The following is a 23,789-nucleotide window of genomic DNA, read 5'->3' as shown; positions in this document are numbered from 1 at the left end:
TGTTCCACTCTGAAGGACGCGACGTTGAAGCTGAGTCACGTCTGTTTGGAGCTCAGGAGAAGATGTGGACGTTTGGTTCGTCTGCTCTGAGCTGCAGATGCTCACCGAACGCTCGACATGTTTAAATGCTCAGCGTGTTCGCATCGAGGTCGATAACGGGAAGCAGGACCAGCTGAACCCCGACCAAACCTCAGGAATCCTGCACAGTGGTGGGTTTAAAGCCGACCCCGCGGGGCCTCCAGCCCGTAAATCTGTTGTTCTTTCCTCCTCTCGGTTGGATTTCTGCTCCACCAACACTCAGGAGTTTTTCAACACTCTTGAAATTCTCCCACGAAGGTGTGAGGATCACCTGAAAGGCCGAGGTCGCGCCTGGCAGCAGAGGAAGAAGAAGAGGAGCGGCAGCCTTCACTTTAGCTAATATTTTGGTTGATTTTGACTTGTTTAAAGTCTAAATTTCTGTATTTCATCATTTTGACCCGAGTGAAAAGAAAAGTATATATATATATATTTTTTTTATTAAAACAGGATTTTTTTCTTCTGTGTTCCATAAATTAAAGTTGTGATTTAGGAGGTTCAGGGGTGTCTGTGGCTCGGAGGCAGAGCGGTGGTCCACCCATCAGGAGGTCGCTGGTTCGATCCCTGGGCCACATACTGAACCCTAAATGTCCCCGATGCTGCGCCATCGGTGGTGAATTCATGTTTTCATCGCTTTGGATTAAAGCGTCTGCAAATGACTGACTAAAGTTCAGGTTTGACTCTTCATCTGGTCACTAAAGTCAAAGATTTTAACTGTCAAAATTTAGACTTTCTCATCTTCTGTCTTCGGATTTTGAGTGAGCGTAAATATATTTGTTAAATTACACTCATTTCCACTTTTTAATTGTCTTTTTGGCAGCACTGGGCTTCCGTAGAACTGACAAAAGCAAACCTTGAGCTATCGGCTCCCTCCATCATGACACCGAGGACGTTAACGAGGTGCACCTGAATCAGGCTGTTACCTGTCCTGAGGCCCGTCAGGTGCAGTGATCAGTGGTGCTGGTGAGTCCCGTGAGGACGTTCGGCCCTCGGTGCAGATCGATGTTCCCAGGCCAAACTTCACACGCCGCTCAGCCAAACTGCTGTGAAGCACCTCGTAAAGAGTCCTGGAAACAAACATCTGCCCGCTGAACCGCTGAAGCCGCAGCGTTCCTGAAGCTCCAGCCTGCCTCTCCTGCAGGCGGCCGGAGGAAGGCGGCCCGGGAAGGTTTCCAGCTGGACTCAGAGCCTCGGCGAGCCGCTAAGAGGCTTTTTATGGAGGCGGGTCGAACGCGGCTGATCGCTGAAGGCTGAAAATCCTGTTTTGACATGTTGTAAGGAGACCGCAGGCTGACTCACTCTGACTCAAGTGTTGTAAAACGTTAAGTAGCTGCAGTAAAACTGCTGATGTGGATTAACAGGACAAACCTCTTAAACTGGGAGTATTTTACCTTAATTTCCTTCATCCCATTGAGTTCAGGAGCCACCACAGAGCTGATGAGGATAATTAATACTGTGGTAATTAGTGCATGTTTTACCTGCACGTCTGTCACACAGCAGGACTTTATTATATCTGCAGTACTTTAAAATATGAGTATTACTGTGTACTGACACATGTCCTCTGAACCGATCTCAGGCTGTGTTTGTCTGTAAAGTCAGTCTCTGTCAAGCAGACGCAGCGGAGGACAAACAGGTCTGAGGCAGGACTCGAGTACGCTTCAGTGTACTGGCCTCCGTGAGTAAAAGTATTCAGTTACTTTTCCAGTACTCTTCCCTTCCTGAAGCTCCACCAGCTGATGTGATGTGTGTGTTTAATGTGTGTGCAGCTGAGATATGAGCGCGTGTCTTACGTGTGCACGCGGACGTCCGTACAGCCGCGCGAGTGTGTTCGCACGCGCGTGTCTTCACGCCTTCTCAGTCATGGTAATGTGCTCTGACAGCAGCGCGTGAAACGACCCGACAAGTGGCGGGAGGAGGGGGGCGGGGCTCACACCTACCTGCAAACTGTCAGGTGAGGGAGGCGGCGCGAGGACCCCCTCCCCCCCCTCCCCCTCCTCCTCCTCTGCAACGGACAGACGACCACGTGCCAAGATCCCCAATGATGCCCGCGGCTGTGTGTGTGTGTGTGTGTGTGTTAATCACAGCTCTGTTAATGGCGGTTTGAGAATTAAGCAGCTTTCTAAACATCATCATCTAAAATCCCAAACTGCTCATTTCATCTGTCAGTTTGTGTTTACAGCCGTTTCCTCAGGGCACAGGAGGAGGAGGTGGAGGAGGAGGAGGAGGAGGAGGAGGAGGAGGAGGAGGAGGAGGATCTGCCCTGACAGCAGCCATGTTGGATGGAAACATCCTGCACGTGAACATTAGCTTTGTTGAAACTGGACATTCAGCCTCCAGCAGGACGTCAGAGGAATGTAACTGAAGTACTTTTATTCGAGTACTGAGCCGCTCGAGTATTTCTACCTCTTTGCACTGCTTGGACTTCGCAGAGCTTCCTCTGAAATGAGCCTTTCTCCATCATCACTTCTCCACTTTTACTTTTTGAGTAGCTCATATTTTAATGCTGATACTTCTGTACTTTAAATGCAGTTTTCAATGCAGGACTTTTACTTGTAACAGAGTATTGGTACACAGTGGTACTTCTACCTTTACTGAAGTCAAACATCTGAGTACCAGTGCTTCTGCCATATTCCCACAGTAACCAGATATTAATCAGCGGTACACCTCAGACACAGAAACGCGTTGAAATGACTGAATATGCAAACATTTTGCACACGCTGGTCAGTTTAGACTCGACTCACTCATTTAGGCTGTGACACACTTCAGCCTCGTTATCAATGACTTATTAATTAGTGACTCCTTCATGAGGTTCGTCACTTTCTCTGCTCTTTAAACGCTCGGACTGTTCTATTCAGATCATTGAGTTCTCTGTTGAACGAACACGTTCCTGCAGCTCCTCAAACACGGCAGCATGTCTTCGGTTTGGTGTTTAATTCTTGTGACGCTGCCTCCTGCAGGCTGGGACGGTGCTCTCCTCCAGTGTTCCCACCGGCTCTGCGCTCTGTTACTGGGAGCTGTGGAGGTGCGAACCTGGGAACACTGAAGTTTACGAGTCAACCATTTGCCTCCCTGTCAGATGCTAACAGCAGGCTAGCCGGGCCAACAGCCTGCAGGGGCTGAAAACTAGCACCTTCACCATCATCATCATCACCATCACACAGACGTTCGCTCAGTCTTCATCTGTACAGAATGAGAAAGTTTGGTTTTAGGCCTCGTCAGCGTTCAGGTGTCTCAAATCCAGATTTGTTCATTCATTTCAAAATAAATGTTCAATTTGTGAACATAAAGCTTCTGAAATGTTTCCACATCAGTGAAAATAAAACAGATTAAAGTCCTCTTCTTCTGCTGCCGACGGCCAATCATCTGTCACCTTCAGGTGAGGGGGGCGGGCTGAAGACGGGCCCTCTGACAGCTAAAAGCTGGTTGGTGGAGTTTGTGATGTTTCCGTTTGTCGGGCTGCGGTCTGCGCATGTCCGTGCAGGTGTCAGCTTTGACGCCTCGCGGAGCTCTTACCGCGCAGGTGTGAGCTCAATCCGCTCACACCTCAGCAGACTTTCCCACGGCTGTACCCCCCCCCCCCCACACACACCATCGACCACCCTCCTCCTCTTCGGGCACGCGGCACTCACCGTGTGTTCTCTCACCTCAACAAAAGCTCGTGCCGCCTCCACACGGACCATTTGGACACGTGTGGGGGGACAAAAGGTGCCACGGATCAAAACACACCATCCCATAATAATAATAATAAGCGTGCCTCAGATAACGGTAATAATCTCGCGCCACTAAAATGAGTCACGTGTCTGTATTTGTGACATTAAAACTTTTTTTCCGGCGGTTTGACGCTGACGTGCGCGTGACGGAGCGCAGTGACGGCCTGCTTTGTGGAGACGCGCGCACCTGCCCATCCGGGGGGGCGCGTGGCGTGCTTATCTTTTGTGGAATCTGCCGACCTGAGAGGAGGAGGAGGAGGAGGGACAGCAGATCGATAAGCAGATGGCGCGCGATCGAATATGTGCATATTGTCGGCTGATGGCGGTGATGCTTCCTCGTGTTGAATGCACGCGCCCCCGGTGCTCTCCAGGGAGCGGACGCTGCACGTGCTGAGCAGGTAGCTTCTGCAGAGCTCCGCCTCTTCTTCTTACTGTGTCTGTGATTAATGATCATTACTATCAATCAATGGAGCAGGAGCACAGAGCGAGCACGAGCCGCGTCACTGAGACGCGTTCGTGTTCTGAGGTCCTCCAGAACAGCAGCGGCTCAGACCTCCAGAGACCTCCACAGGCCTCCAGAGGGTCCAGAGTCTTCAGAGGCCTCCGGAGACCTTCAGAGCCCCCCAGAGTGTTCAGAGGGTCCAACAGAGAAACCTGTTCCTGATCTTTGTGTCCCCTCGAGCCTTCAGCTGTGAGTTCGCTCCACAGTGACATCAGAGGACAGTTTGTCACGAGCACCATGTTCAGATCTTTTTTTTATTAGTGTGTTTAATGAACGCACATACGTCACAGCTCGTGACGGATGAACGTCTTTAATTTCCCTCCAATGAGCCTTCAGAGGTGAATGATGTCTGTGCGCAGATGTTCATACGCAGCTGTTACCTGCTGAACAAGGTGACACCGCGCGCGGAGGCCACTTTCATTCACTGTCTGCATCACTGTTTACAGTCCGCGTGCGGCTTCTCTCATGTTCTTCATCTATGAGGCGCTTTTGTCTCGAGCCGCCAGAGGACACACACACACACACACACACACACACACACACACACACACACACGTCTGGATACAAACACGGTGACAATGGCAGGCTTGTTGTGTGTGTGTGTGTGTGTGTGTGTGTGTGTGTGTGTGTGTGTGTGTGTGTGTGTGTGTGTGTGTGTGAAGCGTGCCTCGTGCCGTGAGTAGGGTTTGGATGGGGGGGTTAAAGTCAGGGCCAGCGGAGGCACGCGCTGCCCTCATTAAAATGACAATGTAGAGGGCGAGGTGGGTCGCGAGCGCCAAGAGAGAGAAAAAAAGCAACAGTATGTCGGCGTGCACCCCCAACACACGCACGCACCTGGCTTACCTGTCCCACAGACTCACCTGTGTCCTCACAGAGACATGTACACACTGATGTGTCACATGGCTCAGTGTGACAGCGTAGAAGTATCAGCATCAAATATACAAAAGCTCCAAGTAAAAGTACGTCAGTGCAGTACCTGAGCAAAGGTAACACCTGAGATCACCTGAGGAGGAAGATCTGATCCTTCCTCCTCCTCCTCACTGAGTTTGTTAATGAGCTCATAGTTTGATAAAGATCGTTTTGAATGAGATGAGCTTCATGTTAATGACATCAGAGCAGCTACACACCCTGAAGGGGGGGGTCATTATCATACAGCTGGGACCCCCAGCACACACACACACACACACACACACACACACACACACACACACACACACACACACACACACACACACTTTAAGAAGAGAGGAGACACATATTTAAAGAAGTGTGTGTGTGTGTGTGTATGTATGTATGTATGTATGTGTGTGTGTGTGTGTGTGTGTGTGTGTGTGTGTGTGTGTTACTCAGGTTATGGGGACATGAATCTGTTGTTGTTACCTGATCATCAAAGACAGGTGAGAGCAGCAGGTGACCCCTCACCTGGTTCTAAGCTGCATAAGCTGTACAGTCAGGAGTGTGTGTTAGTGTGTTGTTGATATTGTGTTTTGTTGTGTGTCTGTGATGGGGGGGGGGGGCAGTAAAAGCAGCGTTTGTCGCGCAGGCCGCTGCTGTTGTCGCCTGACAGTTTGTTCTATTGCTCTGCTCTAATTGCCTCTTCTTCTTCTTCTTCTTCTTCTTCGGTGGTGAAAGCGAATGAAAGCGGGGGCCCATGTTGCCCCCCACCCCCCTCCAGGGTTGACTGCACGCTGTAAAAAATGTCTTGTTTCCACCTGGACTTTGCTCACATGCTGCAGCTACACTCGTTTGATCCGTTGACGCGCAGTGAAGCGTCATGTCAGGTTTCCGCAGCAGCGGCAGAGCTGCGGATTTTCTGCAGCTTCCTGCTTCATGTTTGCGCAGGCTGAGGAAACAAACAGAAAACAGAAACATCCCACACAAACAGCTGGCCCGCTGCTCTGGCCCGACGCCAGCACTGATGGGAAAACGCTGATCTGATTTGTGGTAAGTGTCAGGTGTAGCTCCTGCTGCAGTTGGTGTCGCTCCACCTGTTTGACGGGAACTTTCCCTCTTAGGTTCGTTTGTTTTCAGTAACTTCAGGAAACGTTTCGGTTTGGATGAGCCGGGTCCGGTCACAGAGCTGCAGGGAGGAGTTGTTCTTCAGGTGGATATTTCTTGCAGCGCCCTCCAGCCCACACACTCCTCCTCCTCCTCCTCCTCCCCCTCCTCCTCCCCTGCTCCTCCTCGGTATAAAGCTTGAGGTGTAACCGCAGCTGCCACAGTCCAGAGTCCAGCAGCCGGGCGGAACTTTACTCCCGTTTCTTTTCTTTTTCTCCATCAGACCTCCGCCACGCACCGACTGCTCCTCTGACTTGCAGCCTGTTTTTGATTCCTTCCCGGAGCGTCTTAATCTCAGCTGCCGCGCTCCGTTTCCTTTGGACCGTTTGGATTTTACGCATTTGTGAACCTTCCTTGGACCTCCGGCGCTTTCTGCCCTGGACGCTCCGTGCCGACATGGCGCGTTTGTTGCTGTCGTGTCTCCTGCTGTTGGTGTCAGCGCAGACGGTGAGTAACCCTGACAGACTCTCAGAATCCAGCTTCTAGTTTGCGCTTCAGAGCCGCGGCGGTGTGTGTTAAACGCGCTGCTTTTGGGGGGTTTGGAGACGTGCGCTTTTACGCGCAGCACGCGGAACTCTCGTTCCAGGTCACTTCGGTTGTGTGGGACCTAAATTATTCTCATGTTGATTTCACATGTTTGTGGATATCTGACTGGTGAACGATGCAACGCAGAGAGTCTTAAATCACAAACATCATTGATGTCTGCAGAAATGAAAAAATAACCGCTTCGTGGAATTTTTTCCAGCGCGTGCAGCTTCAGACAGAGTGTGCGTGCGTGTTTCTGCTGCTTCTCTCATATCCACACATAATTTTCTGGCGCCTGCTGATATTTGGTTTCACTCTGTTTCTGAACCATGTGTCCCCCCCCCCCCCCCCCCCCCCCCAGACTCTCTCCTCCGGGGTCTTCGAGCTGAAGATCGACTCCTTCACCAGCTCTCGCGGCGTCTGTCGCTCCCAGTCGCGGGACTGCCAGATATTTTTCCGCGTCTGCCTCAAACACTCACAGGACGTCATCAGCCCGGAGCCGCCGTGCACGTACGGCACCAAGCTCACCGAGATCTTCGGCGCCGACTCCAACTCCATCTCCGAGATCGCGCCCATCAGGGTGCCCTTTGAATTCAAGTGGCCGGTAGGTGACGGAAATCACAGCCTTCTTCCATAAAGAATGTGACGCCCTTCACTGCACTGATCTGAGCTTCACGTCACTCTTTGGTGTCAAAGTCTTACATCTACTTTTATATTGAAGTCACACTCTGATGACGCTCCAGCGCTGATTTAAATCTCCAGAATCATCGACGTTTCCAGCTTGTTGTTAATGTCTTTCACGTTCTAGACGCATAAATAATTTAGAAGGTTGAAACTGAATCATGAAAATAAAAAACTGTCCTGCAGGTGTGAACATCCACCGAACGCATGTTCACCTGAATCCATTAAATACCTGCTGGATCTGGTCAGTGATCGATCCCCTCTCTCTGGTTTCAGGGGACCTTCTCTCTGATCATTGAAGCCTGGAACGCGGAGTCTTCTCCACTCGAATCTACAGGTAAACTCCTGCCACTGCTTGACCGCCAGGCGGCGACAGCGGCGCTGTTTCCCACTGAAAACACGGTGGAGAGGAAAGTCCACGTTTGATGAAAGAAAACCAAATTTAATGCAGAAGTTCAGCAGTTTTAAAAGCAGTCACGTGTCTTTACCTATTAGGTGTAGTTGTTTGATTTTCTGATCAAATGTTGCCACAGACGGTCACCGTCCTGTCAGTCAAACCGTCCGTCGGAGGATGACAGCATCGTCTGTTCAAACACATTTTCAGGATGTTCATGAATCAGTTCAAAGAAGTCCTCAGTTTTCTGACGCACATGATCGAGTTCTCTCCATCCTTCCTTCATCCAGAGAACCAAAACAACCTCATCAGCCGGCTGGCCACCCGCCGCAGGCTGACTGTGGGGGAGGAATGGTCCCAGGACGTGCACTTCGGCAACCAGAGCGAGCTGCGCTACTCCTACCACGTGGTGTGCAACGAGCACTATCACGGCGAGGGCTGCTCCGCCTACTGCCGGCCCCGCAACGACACCTTCGGCCACTTCACCTGCGACGACGACGGGAACCGCCGCTGCCAGGAGGGCTGGAGGGGCGAGTACTGCTCAGACCGTGAGTGTCACTGAAGTGTGGAGTCTCTGCAGCTTCGGGAGTAAAAACTGGAGTAAACGGGCTAAAAACAGCAGAATGCTCCTTTAAGTCATGTTGTTGTGACATTAGTTCATCAGTGTCATTTATGTCTTCAGCAGCTATAATTTGGCTTTCAGAGTATTTCTATCACATCCTGCAGTGAGTTCAGACACTTCTGTCATTCAGCAGAGAGTCCTGATGTTTTTACACACTGACGTTTCATGGAGGCCTTCGTGTCTCTGATCCCAGTCAGTGTTCGTCCTTGTTGTTGAAGTGATGAAGGTGGTTTTAAATGAGAAAAATGAATGAAGAGCTGAGTTCAGCTTTGCCTCCTTAAAGCTTCAAAACTGGCTGTAAAATGTGTTTTGAACAGTAGTGTGACCCCTCCTCTTCCTCGCCTCTCCCTCCGTTTTTTTCCAACGTTTCTTCAAATTTGGAGGGAGGAGGTGGGGGAGGAGGGGGAGGTGAAGAATGGGACCCTTGGCGCTTCATTTTTTTGTCCAGCGGCCTTGAAATTGTTAAGTCAAGCAGTTGTCAACGCCGCCGCTGCCCTGGTGGCTGTGGAGGACAAAAAAAAGATCTTAGAGCTTCTGTCGTTTCCAGCGTGTGTGTGTTGGCTCTGAGGTCTGCTCCCTTTGTTTTGAGCTCAACAATGGGCCCCCGGCCGGCCCCCGATCGGCCCCCGGCCCGCCTGCTTTAACAGGGGCACGCGCTGGAGCTTAATGTGCGCTGCCTTGCGTGAAAAGAGACGGCATGTGTTGCTTTTGTTGTGTGGGCCAGCTGCTTCGTTCAGTACTTAACAAGCACTTGCAGGGGTGTGTGTGTGTGTGTGTGTGTGTGTGTGTGTGTGTGTGTGTGTGTGTGAGGCCCTGACAGGGGAGTTGTTTTGTGATTGAATGAAGAACATGAGACTCACACACAGACAGCACTCACAGTAATATTCTCTCCTTCTCCTCCCCCTTTCTCCCTTTCCCTCTCTCCCTTTGACTTGCCCCCCCCCCCCGCGTTCCCTCTCCTCCTCCCATCAGCCATCTGTGCAGCGGGGTGCAGCGAGGAGCACGGTTTCTGCAAGTCTCCCGGGGAGTGTGTGTGCCGGCAGGGCTGGCAGGGGAGGCGCTGCGACGAGTGCGCCCGGCACCCCGGCTGCCTCCACGGGACCTGCCAGCAGCCCTGGCAGTGCAACTGCAAGGAGGGCTGGGGGGGCCTCTACTGCAACCAAGGTGGGTCCAACCTCCGCCAGCCGACTGCTTCATCTTTTTGTCATTTTTCTACCAACTTTAGGACAAAAAGGAGCATTTCTGCAGTTATTCCCCAGCAAGACGTTTAAAACACGCAGATTCTAATTAAAAGTGAACTTTGTCACAGCTGATTAACGAATCCGCTCACCCACACGTGACGTCAGTCCGACTGTCGACCGGCTCGTCGGCCTGTTTTTGCCTTTAAGTAGCCGACTGTCATATCAGACTCAGAGTGAATTTAAATACCAATTGGAGGGATTCATGAACAAATTAAAGCATCACATCGTCCTTTTTTAGCTCATATTTGACCGTTTTCCAAAGCGTGGCCCCTGATTTTAGAGCCTCTGCTTGATTAATTCTCAGCATCATGTCGTCAGAGACCTTCGTCAGTTTTGTTGCTTCGTGTCGATGAAAAGCCTTTTGAGACATTTTTTGAATACAAAAATCTACAAATTCACAGTCTTATTTTTAACAGTTCCTTCACGGTTTGTCTTCTTTCTTTTGTTTAATTTTCTGCCAACGTAGTTCATGAACGCATCATTATTTGACCGCCGACTCTCAGTTCTCAGAAGTCGGACGTTCCCACCAGCACGTAAACGCACCAAAGCTGGTAGACTTCAAACCCACCTGCGCGTTCCGCTGTTCCAACTCAACCGTAACGCAGCGTTTACGTCCAGGTGTAACGGAGTGACTGTCACAGGCAGGTCTCAAACCTCTGCGAGCTGTTTTTCAAACGGCGGTGAAATGAAATGAAACTAACGGCTGAAATGTTTAAAAATGCTTTATAAATCAGGCAAACTGTGTTTTGTAAGAACAGTCTATTGATTCTAATTCATGAAATAGAGAAAAACGGTTAAATGTCACTGTGTGTGCCACAGGTAGTTTGATTCATCAGTAGAGGTGCACTTCAGGTTCATCGTCTCATTAATTAGTGGAACAACTGCAACATTTTACAGAGAAATGACGTCAAAGTAAACCAAAGTAACGAGGGAAGAGAGAGAAAACGGCAGGTGAAAAGAGGCTGCAGTGACACCTGCACAGCGGAAGAAGAAGAAAACGTTAAAATTCAGTGTTTAAACACAGAAAATACACGTTTGTACATTACGTAACCATCTCGTGTCGTCTGGTTTCACTTTAATGTAAAGTTTTTATCACTTTTAAACCGTTTAACCGACAAAGAGAAATGAAGTCACAGATAGTTTTTTTACTTTACTGGTTTATTTATCAGACGTGAAGCTTCGTGTGAGCCTGAACGAAGACCTCCTGCGCTCAGCTGAGCCGTGGTGTGCCGCAGGGCTCTTTCCTCGGTCCCTGCTCTTCATCTGATCACTGAGGTGCTCCGGTGTCTAACTTACCTTTTCTTGATGATGCACCTGAAACAGAACTTTTTAATTAGGTCCAGGTTATACATGTGCTTGAATACAGTGTCAGTCATTTCCAAACAAACCGTGTTCCTGAGCTCATGTGTTCATCTCCTTCATCCTTCATGTGTTCACAAAGTGGTGAACTCGCTCCATCCTCTGTGATCGACTGAGCCTTCCCAGGATGCCCCTTTCATACCCAATCATGATGCTCTCACCTGTGACCAGTGAGCCTGTTTACCTGTGGAATGTTCCAAACAGGTGTTTTTGGAGCGTTCCACATCTTTCAGTCTGTGAAACGTGTTGCTGCATCAGATTCACAATAAGCAGATATTTACAGAAATCGATGAAGCCGATGAGGAAGAACATGGAATATTTTGACTTGGCTGTCACTTTCTGGTTTCCTTATATTTTCTTTTGGACCTTCTTTGGATCCAGAGTTGTACATAAAACAAACTGTGAAACCTTAAAGTGATCTGGAAACTGGACTGCTGTCACACCCTGTGTCTCAGTGTCAGTCCACGTCCCAGCTGCTCTGTCCACACTCGGATCTTTCAGGTTTTTCAGTCTTTGTCTCTTAATGCTTGATGATTTGAACTGTTTTTATTTTTTATTTATTTATTTTTTTTTCATCTTTTTTTTTGTTCAGTGAATTCTAACGTTTGTCTGTTTAGGGATAGTTCTTGGAGTCTGAAGTCAGTTCTGGTTTGATCACCAGTGGCTGGATGAAGGAGAGCTTTAGATATTCAGATGTCGTCGGCGCTTTGATGACGTGCAGCTTTCTGGCTCAGCGTTAGTGAAGTTTACAGGCACATCACCTGCTACCAGCTTTAGTTCAGCCTCACATGTTTTCTCTGTCTGCAAAGTGACGTTCTGAGAGGTTTTAGGAGTTCTACAACACGTCCACCAAATCCCCTGCTGTCCTTAAACATCTCATCTTCATTTCTTTGGACAAAATACTGTGTGTACTATTATCATTACTGTGATAATGGGAGTATTCCTACAAAAGCTCAAAAACAGATGAACAGCGTTCTTAAAATGAACAGACCAGCACCAGTTTTATTGATGTGCGCAGTACAAAAACATTTCTCACACCTTTTTAAAACACCAGTTTGATTGACGTCTGGCCTGCACACACACAGAAACATGGTTCAGGTCTTTAAATGAAGATGTTTGTTTCAGCATCTTTGTTCATTGTTTGGTAGATTTCAACGTTTTGCAAGAAAATTATTTTAGTGTTCCACCTTCAGTAAGCTAACCTCGCCGCTACTCTCATCCTGTTTCTCAACTCCAGACCTGAACTACTGCACCAACCACAAGCCGTGCCGGAACGACGCCTCGTGCACCAACACCGGCCAGGGCAGCTACACGTGCACCTGCCGGCCCGGGTTCTCCGGCAAAAACTGTGAGATCGAGACCAACGAGTGCGACAGCAACCCCTGCAAGAACGGCGGCAGCTGCAAAGTAAGTCGACGCAGCAGATCTGATGGAGCTTCCAGATCAGCTTTTCATTTGTCAAGATCCTTCAGATCCTTCTGAAAGAATGCAGCATGAAGTCATTTGTACCTAATGAAGACTAAAACTGAACAAAAGTACATCAAAAGAGAGCTGAAAGCCCTTCCCTTCCTCACCTTGTTTCCTCGTGTTTCCTCCAGGATTTGGAGAGCGATTATTTATGCGTGTGCCCTCAAGGCTTCTACGGGAAGAACTGCGAGACCAGCGGCATCGAGTGCGCAGACGACCCGTGTTTTAACGGAGGGACCTGCATTGAGAATGTGGCCGGCGGGTACAGCTGCCGCTGCCCGTCCGGCTTCACCGGCTCCAACTGCGAGAAGAGGATCGACAGATGCAGCAGCAACCCCTGCGCTAACGGTACGCACCATCTGTAACCTGCTCTAACGTGACAAGTATTTGCTGCTTCCTTGTACGTGGATTCAGCATCTGTGTTGCCCCCTGAGCCAGAACCACGATCTGTAGAGGTCATTCGATATGAAGTGAGACGTTTTTAAAGCTCGTGTAAGTGAGGACTTGAAGAAACTTTATTCGCCGTAGAGGAAAAAAAATGTTCATGCAAAATATGTAAATACAAAGTTTGTGGAGCTGCAGGTTTTACAGTGATGTCAAGAACTCATGTCTTTATTCACACCAAAAGCCCAAATCCAGCGGTCGTCTGTCTGGTGTGAATCTGAGAGATCGTTTCCTGCATTTCATTGATTTGTCAGTGAGGCCGGACCGTTCCTGTTTGCCTCTGGTTCGTGGGACTGATCCCGCGCTTACTGAATCAATCCGGTGCTTAAAGGAGAATAAAAACGTGGAGAACATGGCACATGTGAGCGATGTGCTTTCAAAACCGCTCAGTCTTGTCCGTACTTGCAGGCTGGGTTTCATTTTTACCTGAGCCACAAAACAACAGCACAGCCTTTGATATGTGAAAAACAAGTGGTGAAGCTCAGCGGAGCCGATTCGACTCAGTGATACTTGGAGACGTTCTAGAAGTTCAGACTTGCAGGCGGCCAGCGTTCAACCACTTCATGTAATCAGTTTCTCCTTCATTCCCAGTGAAGCAGCTCCGCATGTTGACGCGTCTGCAGAATCTTTTTGCTCTGTAGCTTCGTGGTTCGCATGCACACGATGTTCTGTCCAAGGACGTGAGAATCAGATATTTCAATTGACTTCAAGTTTTTGCAGGTGAGATCAGTGACTTGTGGTACAGCAGCAAAATACAGATATGAAGGCGTCTTCGTAGTTCAGGTCTGCAGCTGAAAAGGTATTTGTCCAGTTGACTTTTTAGAGGCTGATCAGATGGAAACATGCGCTGCGTTCAGCATAGAGCTTCAAAGATCTTGTGTGTCAACTTTAATGGCAGTTGTAGACGAGCATTTTAGGTCATTTCTTATCTCATCAGCAGCAAAAGTCCAACAACTGACCAGGCAGGTGGAGTGTCCTGCTGCTCCTGTGTGCATCACCGTGGACTGTGGCTCATATAATCATTAATCCACCATTCGTTCATTAGAATCCGCAGCCCTTTGAACGAAGGCAGCGAGATGTCACTCAGAGGAGAAGATGAGCAGCATCTATTCTGGCCTCAGGTCAGCGCTCTGGAGGTGAAGGTGTTGGAAACCCGCACAGCTTTTCTCCGGTAGTCAAACAGATTTTAGATGTGAACTCGCACTGACTGGATCCACCTGCTGCAGGTTGTTTGGAAACATTCTGATTTCTTTCACACTTCATCAAACTCACAGTGTGTTCACCAGCACGAGCGTACAGATTTGGCTTTCTGCACACCGCCCTGTTTTTGTGAAACCACCGACCCCTCAACAACCCTTCACTGTGAAACCACAGCAGCTTTGGTTGACGTTAAACGACCTCAGACGAATGACGAGCGAACCTTTCGGGTTTATTACCCATCAGTTAATCATTTACTTATAGACCACAGGTCATTCTGTTCCAGTCAATATCAAACTGTTTACAAGAAGAGGCTGGTGCAATGATACCAGCCACAGAAGATAAGATTAATGTTTGAGGATCTAAATCTTCACAAGCAGACATTTACAGCCTTTTCTATTGTTTCTAAAGTGATCGATGGCTTCAGACATGTTGTGAATGTGTTTCTTAGGAGTCTGCCATAAGTTCTTAGTGGAACCCCCGAATGTTTGTTTCTAATGGCTCAAACTCAGGTTGATTCTGTACATTTTTATACCATCAAGTTTGCAATGAGCACCTTATTTTATCCTAAATAAGCTTCATCAGATTGTACAGTTGTGTGTCATCTGCATAGAATTCAGACATTTGCCTCTTATCTCTGGTGACATGATACAAGTTAAAAGAGGAGTGGCTCAGGAGTTGAGCCCTGTGGAACGCCGTCGTTAATGCTGCAGGTTAGAGATGGGTGATCAGCTTCAGTGCGCTTGGCAGTGAAGTGTGTGGAACTCAGCTGGAGGGATTGAACACCAGTCCTCCCCTTTTGATGGTGGTGGTGGAGAACGCTGTCCAACACGTCCACAGGTGTTCAGTTGGGTTGAGTTCTGGTGGCTGCGAAGGCTGTAGCATCTGATTAGCATCATTTTCATGCTCATCAAACCACTGGCTGAGCTCTTGTGTCGTCTGGATGGAGGCTTGTCATCCTGAAAGAAACCTCTCTGTTCAGGAAACGTTTGATGATTCCAGAGAAGTCTGGACTGCGTGAAAAACGTAAATACAAACAGAATTTCATAATTCCCCCCCCCCCCCCCCACACACACACGGCCTGTGCCGCTCTCTCGTGCACTCACCTGTCGAGAGTTTAGCGGAGGATGACTCATCTCTGTGGTTTTTGCACCACTGAACTCAAACATGCTTTCACCTTTGTGAGGGATTTATCTCTTCATGTAACTACTGACAGACTGATCACGTCCTGCTTCGACAATCTCAGTCACCCGAGGAAGACTTGCTCTTCTTCCTCACATATCACACTAACACGAGCATCACGGCCATCAAATGAGAGCTGTCTGTCGCCGTTTCCGACCCTGTTTTCTAACGTCTTCGCCATCGATCTGAACGCTGAACTAAAGCATGCAGGGCACCTGTGTGGAAGCGTCATTCCAGATGTTTCTCCACTCGTTTATCCAGGTGTTCTTCTTTAATCTGTCACCCGTCTGTACGTCGGCTGACCTGTAAGATACATGAATGAGACATGAATGATGTGATCAGAACAAAAAACGTTTCTGATATGTTGACGTCTCTCGATGTCCCTAAGTCGCTGTTCTGAAGTTTCAGTCCAGACTTTTAAAAATCAAACACACTTTCTGTGTGAATTTCTTGTTGCAGGTTGTCGCAGCTAACAAGAACGTCTCCTGTTAGATGAAGTCGGAGCAGTTTGTCTTTTGATGACAGTGATCATCTCCCATGAATATAAAAGAAACTTGGTTTAAAGCTGCGGCAGGCAGTTTGTTTTTGGCATCATTGGGATTAAATACCGTTACAACCTTTGAGTGTTTTGTAATTCAAGTGGCTGAAAGAAAGCTAGACTTCAGTAAATCACTTACAGCTGCAGGTCATTTCAGAGAGAGGCCGTTCCTATTGGCTCGTCTACAAAAGCAGATGTACGTGCTCTGATTCAGACGTCCTGCAACTCGTGATGAATTTCCAAAATGTGCTGGAATCAACGAGTGGCTAAGAAACACGATGACAAACAGTGGAGTGTGTGTGTGTGTGTGTGTGTGTGTGTGTGTGTGGACTAGCTTCTGTTCTGGCGTCACACCTGCCTCTGGAGCCGGGGCGCTCTGCTCTGGTGCTGTCTGCGGCGTCTTTAGGGGGCCGGGTTGTGGTGAGAGGGAGCGGGGTCTGGACGAGGTCTCCTCAGACTTGTGGGTTTTGGGGGGAGGGGCTTAATGGAGTGACATGAGGCAGCAGAGAGAGGATGAAGGTTTTTTCTGACCTTTCCTGCTAATTACGAGGACCTGTGTGATGGAGTCAGTGTCCCCGTTGTCGCTGTGAAACGTCAGGTGGGAGGAGACGCCGTGCTCCCGCTGGCTGCTGCTGCTGCTGCTTCAGTTGATGTCATTTGCAGGTTTTGTATAAAGTCTCAAACACGTTTCATCCAGTTTAAAGCACTTCTTTGAAATCCCTCTTTAGTTTGCAGTTTGTTTGTGTGCATCCACACGCCTGCACGTCCAAAACGTGCAATGAGTGCAAGTAAAAGAATTCCAAACAGCATCCTTCGAGTGAGAAAGTGAAGGTGAACGCAGACATTTAGATCATTTAGTGCAGGAGGACGGTCTGTCAGGGAGCTGCAGGAGTCCGCGGAGCTCGCTTCACCTCCCACGACAGCGGCGTTCAGCGGATTTCATTGTGGTACAAAGTCTTGATTGTCCATTTAATGCTGTTAACCTCAGAGCGGCAGAGCTTGAAGTGTGATTATCCTGAATGGCATTTGTTTGGCTTCCACTAGCGTGAGAGCACAGATGCTCAAATTCAGATGTTTTGGTGGCTTTGATGCTTGTTTTGGGAGGAAAAGTTCTCATTTCCAGCAGTCAATGCATGCAGAGATGTGTGGGTTTAACATCAGGTGTGTGTATGCCTGTGTGCGTGCGTGCGTGCGTGTGTGTCAGAGGGCAGATAAACTCCTGGATTGTCACGTAGGAGCCTCTGAACATGTCTTATCACCTTCTGTCTGACAGCACAAACATTTCACTCATTGTTGGCGTCGTTAAAAAAAAAGCCTGTTTTTAGCCGTCGCAGTGGAGACGCTCCGACCTCTCAGAGTCCTTCTGGTTACACTCGTCCTGGCGTCTGGGCAGGAATCCAGCGCTGACGGCTCGTTCGGGCTGAGAGGAGCTGCGAGCGGCAGCTGATCCACGGCTCATTTCTCTCTGGAAATGGTGACGGTCATCTGTGCCAGAAGAGCTTCACAGCAGTGTTTCACAGCAGCGTTTCACAGCAGCGTTTCACAGCGTCGTTTAGCTGCAGTGTTTCACAGCAGTGTTTCACAGCAGCGTTTCACAGCGTCGTTTAGCTGCAGCTCACAAACTGCATGTGCGTCCTGTGTGTTCAACTCATTTACTGAAGATTTTCCAAAACGTACCGTCAGGTTTCAGATTTCCCTTCTGCTTACGTTCATTTCTGAATCACCTGGCAGACACTTGTTGCTGAGCAATTATCCGTCATAGTCAACACAGTTTTATTTTATTTAGCAATGGTTGCTTTTAGTATTTGTGCTTCATTAGCGAGAGTCCAAGCTGGAGTCAAACCAGGCTGCTGTGGTCAGGACTCCATCGCTGGTGAAAAGCTTTGATATGTGAGAGCTGACAGTCAGCAAAGCCACTCGATCCTTTTCAGATCGTCATGTTTACTCATTGTTGTTTCTCAGCAGATAAGTCCAGGATGTCAGATTTTCCCGCCATCCTCTGAATGCACGGCGCAGGTTGGATTTCAGATCAGTCAGAAGGAGTTTAGCTTTGGCAAAAAGGAAACGGAGCGTAGTGTTTGCTGTGCTGGATGAGCCGACTCTGCAGGATGAGCTTCACAGCGTTGTTTCATGAAGTGCATCTGAAGGATTTGATTCAAACGTTTTGGTGCGTTGGGAAACTGAGTTTATCAGGACACTGATTATTGCGAAATCTTTGGAACTCACAGGATCAAATAACGCTCGTCAACAAAGAACCAGCAGGATGTTCAGTGGAGAAAGATCCTCAGGCTGCTGGTCACCTGTTCTCGTATCGTCCGGACGTCCAGTCGGCTCCAGACCTTTTAATGGGAACAGACAGACAGTCGGGATCAGACGCCTCCACTGACACAACTGGCATCACAAAATAAAACTTTATCACTGAATAGTACAATTAGCATAAAGTTATCGCTGGCCTGCAGAGCGGCGGCGTCTCCGAGGGTCCCAGCTCAGCCCCCGGTCCTCCCTCGGGTCCTCATTAGCGTGTAGAAACCACCGTCTGCTTATCTTCAATCTGCCATCATTCCTGCCTTTCAGTGAGGCTCACAGGGAAACGAGGTTGCTTATAGCTCTGCTGCATTTGCAGTGTTGCAACATCGCAGCTACACAGAACAACCAAATATGGAGCTGATTCAGGAGTTTGTTTCGACAGCGTTCAGCCTGCAGTTTGAGCCTCAGGGTGTCGGATCAAATCGCCCTGCAGGTCCTCTTAAAACATCTTCAGAAGTTCAGTCGCTGCAGGATGAGTGTCCTCAGGTCCTCTTTCCTTTCCTTTCCTCCCTTTCCTTCCTTCCTTTCCTAAACTCACTGCCAAACCTAGAGACCATTAATAATAACAAAACTCTTCAGTAATCGTAAGAATAGAAAGTCAGCGAGTCACTTTCCTCATTCTCAAAGGTCTTCAGTGTTCTCCTCACTTAATATTCAGCAGTAGACTCCACAGATGTGGAAAACGTGGAAAACATCTCCTCAGGATGTTTCTAACCACCCACACATGCTTCTCTCTCTTGGCATGCAGCGTCTGTTGTGAGGAAATGTTGCAGTAAACACTTTTTTTCCCTCTCCACCCTCCTTTCAGTCCAGATGAAGTCTTCACTTGTGAACGTTGTCTTCCTCTTGTCTCTGGAGAGTCTAGAGGAGTAAAATGTTTTGTGATTTCTCTCTTTTCTCCATCAGCAGTTATTAAAGTTTTGCTTTTGTGATTATTTTTTAGCTTAATTGAACTTAAAAATGATGATTCAATTGATTATGATATGCAGAACTTCTAGCAGACCTGTGAGACCTTTTCAGGCTGCAGAGACTCTCTGGCGTCCCCCAAGGCTCCATTCTTGATCCCTATAGTTTACATACTGATAAACATCAGATATACGTATGATTCTCCCTCAAACATTCCTTTGTCACTCTGTAACGTTCACCCCTTTGAGCAGCACTGAAGATGAAAATGTCCTTCATCTTAATATCCCCAAACTTTCACCACACGCCAGCAGCCACAGTGTGTTTTTGGATTTTGGAGAACTCTTTATCTTCTGCATGTCTGCAGTGAGTCTTTTCCCTCTTGGGCTGCAGTGTGTTCCCCCATCATGTCAACAGCGCCTTACTTTCAGCCATCTTCGGGTCTCTTTTCCACCCGAAGGACCCCAAACTTTTAGTCTCAGTCAAGACTTTTCAAGTTGACTTTTTTCCATGTTGATGTGTTGAAGCACTATGAACAAAAAACAAACCGGTTTTTATGAAATGCTGCGAGTACGCAACCAATCAGAAATGTTCAGTTCTGCAAGCCCCACCTCCAAAGTTCGTGTACTTTTAGAAAGTAATACCTGAGCAGAGCAGGCTTTAGACGCCGGTCCATGCGGTGGAAATGGACCGAGTTCCATCACAGGACATCATAACCCAATGACAGTTCAGAGCAAACTGTCCTTCTGACGCCTTCCCTGACCTTATTTCTTTTATTTTGCTCTTTGTATTTCATTTGTTTGTTCATTTAATTGGTGAAATCGTGTTTCTTGTGTTGCACTCGTGCACTAAAACCAATCAGCAGATGATTTATCTTGATTTGATTCTCTTGAACCACACAGATGATGGACGATATCCTAAAACATTAAACCTGCGTTTTCGCTCAACAAACATGATATTTGTCCTTCTTGTCGTCCGGTGTCCTTCGCTCTGCACAGCCGGTCATCCTCCTGCGTTCAGGTGTTAAATGTGTGTTTTCCAGGTGTGTGTTGATACCTAAAACCCTTCTTCTCTTTGCCCCTGCAGGCGCTCAGTGTTTGGACCTCGGTAAGCGCGTCATGTGTCGCTGTCTGCCAGGCTTCACCGGCTCTCGCTGCGAGACCAACATCGACGACTGCGCCGGGAACCCCTGTCGCAACGCTGGCACCTGCGTCGACGGCATCAACGACTTCACGTGCACGTGCACACTCGGCTTCACCAGCAAGGACTGCTCCGTGCGCACCAGCCCCTGCGACCAGTTTCCCTGCGACAACGGAGGCAGGTGTTTCACCCACTTCACCGGCCCCGTGTGCCAGTGTCCGCCAGGCTTCATGGGCGCACGCTGCGAGTACCCTGTCACCATGCCGACCACAAAGCCGCCCGGGAATAGTTCTGCGCTGATTGCCGCCATCGCCCTCGGCCTGGTGACGCTGATACTGCTGGTGTGTGCCGCCATCCATGTTCTGCGTCAGCTCCGCCAGGGCAGAGCGCTAAGAGCAATGGCCACATCGGTGAAGAACGACCTGGAGACGGTGAACAACCGCAATGCAGTGATCGGTGGGGGCGGACCCAATAATGGCAGCCTACCAGGAGCACCGCTTGGCGGCCTGAGAGAGAAGGAGGCCTTCCTTATCCCCGGAGGACATCTGAAAGTGTCCAATAAGGATGCAGCGCTGGTGGAGAAGGGCAGTGACAACATGGCAGTGTTTAAAAACAAAATGGCGGACTGTAACCTGGTGAAAGAGGAACAGCGCCTGGCCAAGAACAAGTTTGACCTGTAAGGACCCGATGATGGTTTGATGGCTTTCTGTGTGTGTGTGTGTGTGTGTGTGTGTGTGTGTGTGTGTGTGTGTGTGTGTGTGTTTCGTCTGCACACTCGCCTGCTGCGTGAAGACGAGTCGCAGCATGTTTGTCGTCTGTTATCTGATCAGTGTTGTGTTCACACACCTTTACAAAGTATTTCTGTCAACATCGTTGTTGCTGCTGTTGTGCCAACCCTCCCTCTCTCTCTCTCTCTCACTCTAACAGAAAGAAGTGTGACTCGTCCATCATCGTCCCTCCTCTCAGCTTCGCGAAGGACAGTCTGTATCACCCGGTCTTCATCATCCCAGAGCAGATAGAGCAGTGTGTGTTTGCTACTGAGGTGAGGACACGTCTACTGTGTATTTGTGTGGTTTTTTCTGGTCCACGAGAGACTGATCTCCCCTCTGGTTTGTCAGACTTTGTCAGACTTAGATTCATGTGTTTTCCCAACGGCTGTGCAGTCTGAACACTGAACCTTTTTATCCAAAGAGTCCTGGAAGGTCTTTTAAATTAAATATTGAAGTGAATCCACATCAGAAAATCAGTGAAATTGACCTTTTTGGATCGTTTTATCATCGATTGCAGCTCTCCACTGCTGTGCTGAATCAGTGTGTGGCTCATTGTCATTAATTATCAAGCCAAGATGACAGTGGTTTGATAAGATTGCTAATATTGATCATTTATTTATCCATATTTTGTCTTATTCAAATCCTTATGTCGCACATGCATGACCCAGACTGATGCTTCTAATCATTTGTGTAACAATACGTGTCATTTCTTGACATTTTAAGAGTCACTCTGTGAAAGTCATAGATGCAAATACACACACACACACACACACACACACACACACACACACACACACGCACACACACAATAAAATAAGTTTCAGTAAGATAAGAAAATGATAATGTTGTTGTTGACTGTTGATCAAAGTGAAATCAACACATATGCCGATGACTAACCGCTGTTTCTCTGTCTCCGTCTCAGGTATAACCTCCAGCTTTCAGACCACCAGCGCAGGAACTTTAACGCTGAAGGCCTGAAACGCTTCCTGTCCAGGACAGTTCACCCAGAGGATCTATTCTACACACATTATTTTATTTAATATTTATTACTGCTGCTCAACGGAAAGAAACAAAAAGACTTGCTTTTTATTCTTCTCTGCTTTGATATTGACAATGTTGGATAAGAGGGAGAGAGCGGGAGGAGAGAGAAGAAAGACTGAATGTCTGCCATCATTTGCACTATTTATCTTTTTTATATACTTTAAATCTTAATATAATGCTTCTGCCTGTATATCTGAATTTTCTTTGGATCAAATGTGAACGACAGGACGTAAAGAATTGGAAATGTCCACCAATCAGAAAGACCGGTGCCTTAGCTATGCTCCCTAATCACTGTGGCAACTGTTTCCTGTACAATTTCACAATGTGATGTCAATCAAATCGTCCAAGGACCTGCTGTCGTGGGAGGCGGGACATTTTGTTTTAGCTCAATCAACCTGAACTTTCTACTGATTTTGTCTGAAAGCTGAACTGGATCGTTTGAGTGGCTTTCTATCATCACGTCCATTTTGTCTTATTTTTGGTTTTCCTTGGAAGCGAAGTGTCACATCGCGGCCTGTTAGAAGAACGACAGCAGCCTTACAGTCACACCTGATGAAGTGCCTCTTCTTACAACGAAAAACTGCAACAGGACTTAAATTCAGGACTCAGAATGAGCAGAGTTTGGTTCTTCTGGAAGCCAGTGAGGGTTTTTATTTGTGTCTCATGTTCAATCTTTAAGACTCCACTGGAACCAGCCCTTTCTACTGGTGACCCAATCCCAGCATCCAGTCTTATCCCAGTCCATATCCCAGTCTAATCCTAGTCTGAATGAGGTTTCAGGTGAATCAGGGCGAGTTTGTACCTCCATCAACAATCAGCTGTTCGTTCCATTTTCATCTCATGGGCAAATAATCGACCTTCTGCAGTTTAATAATCAAGTGTGTCACAGGCTGGATGAAGGTCCAGCCGAGCTGGATTCATCTCACAAATCACTTGTTCCATTTGTTCCATTTGTCTTCCTGTGGCTCGATGTTTCCCCACTGCTGAAAGTTGTTCTATTAATCAAAAAAAGTGAGAGCTGAACTTGCTGCCTTCATGATCTACTGCTGTCACCATGGAAACACGTCCAGACTCAGCCTGAAGAGCCAGTTTGAGCTGCGGGTGTTTTCATTCTGGAGTTAAAGAAAAGGAACTTTACAACAACAGTGAACGACTCCAAAGAGAGTTTTTAATTACTTTTTTTACCTAATCCATTTGATACCAAAAATATGTGTTGTTCCTGTGTAGTCGTGTCTTTGTACTATCTTCGTTAATTTAAGAAAACAATGCAATGTGTACATATCCTCCAGAAGATAGTTTTCTTATTTAAGTCTCCCCTTTGTACATAATTTTGTATTTATGAAAGAGAATTGTATATATGTCTATGTTGTTGTGCCCAATGTCTCAGTCAGAATCAAGAAATATATTTTTTCATAAATAAATTAGAAAAATAACTTAAACGTCACCGTGTTGTTTCACGTTTCTTCTTCCTGCCTGTGGTGAGCTTCATGATCAGTGAACTCACAGGTGAAGCATCCAATGATGCCTCCCCGCTTTGGGGACGAGTGCTGTCGTATATCCAGGTGCTATCATGGGTTAGAGGCAGTGCTGCACCTGGTACTGATACCTGTAGTCAGTGCAGGTGGAGGTTATG

The 23,789-nt window shown here is 47.9% G+C and overlaps 1 protein-coding gene across 1 annotated transcript; it reads left to right on the top strand.

Annotated features, from left to right (window-relative positions):
- The first annotated feature begins 6,438 nt into the window (after window positions 1–6,438).
- dlc (deltaC) lies at window positions 6,439–23,533 on the top strand. Its single transcript, XM_076734312.1, has 10 exons — window positions 6,439–6,792; window positions 7,232–7,474; window positions 7,828–7,888; window positions 8,236–8,493; window positions 9,540–9,731; window positions 12,405–12,574; window positions 12,766–12,982; window positions 20,292–21,021; window positions 21,273–21,387; window positions 22,038–23,533. Exons 1-10 carry the CDS (start codon window positions 6,742–6,744, stop codon window positions 22,041–22,043), a joined length of 2,043 nt encoding a protein of 680 aa, XP_076590427.1. The 5' UTR covers window positions 6,439–6,741; the 3' UTR covers window positions 22,044–23,533.
- The last annotated feature ends 256 nt before the right edge of the window (window positions 23,534–23,789 follow it).

Source organism: Chaetodon auriga, chromosome 7 (genome assembly GCF_051107435.1).
Source record: "Chaetodon auriga isolate fChaAug3 chromosome 7, fChaAug3.hap1, whole genome shotgun sequence".
Lineage (NCBI taxonomy): Eukaryota > Metazoa > Chordata > Actinopteri > Chaetodontiformes > Chaetodontidae > Chaetodon > Chaetodon auriga.
The sequence above is the reverse complement of the archived record's forward strand: the minus strand, read 5'-3'. Positions and strand labels throughout refer to the sequence as shown.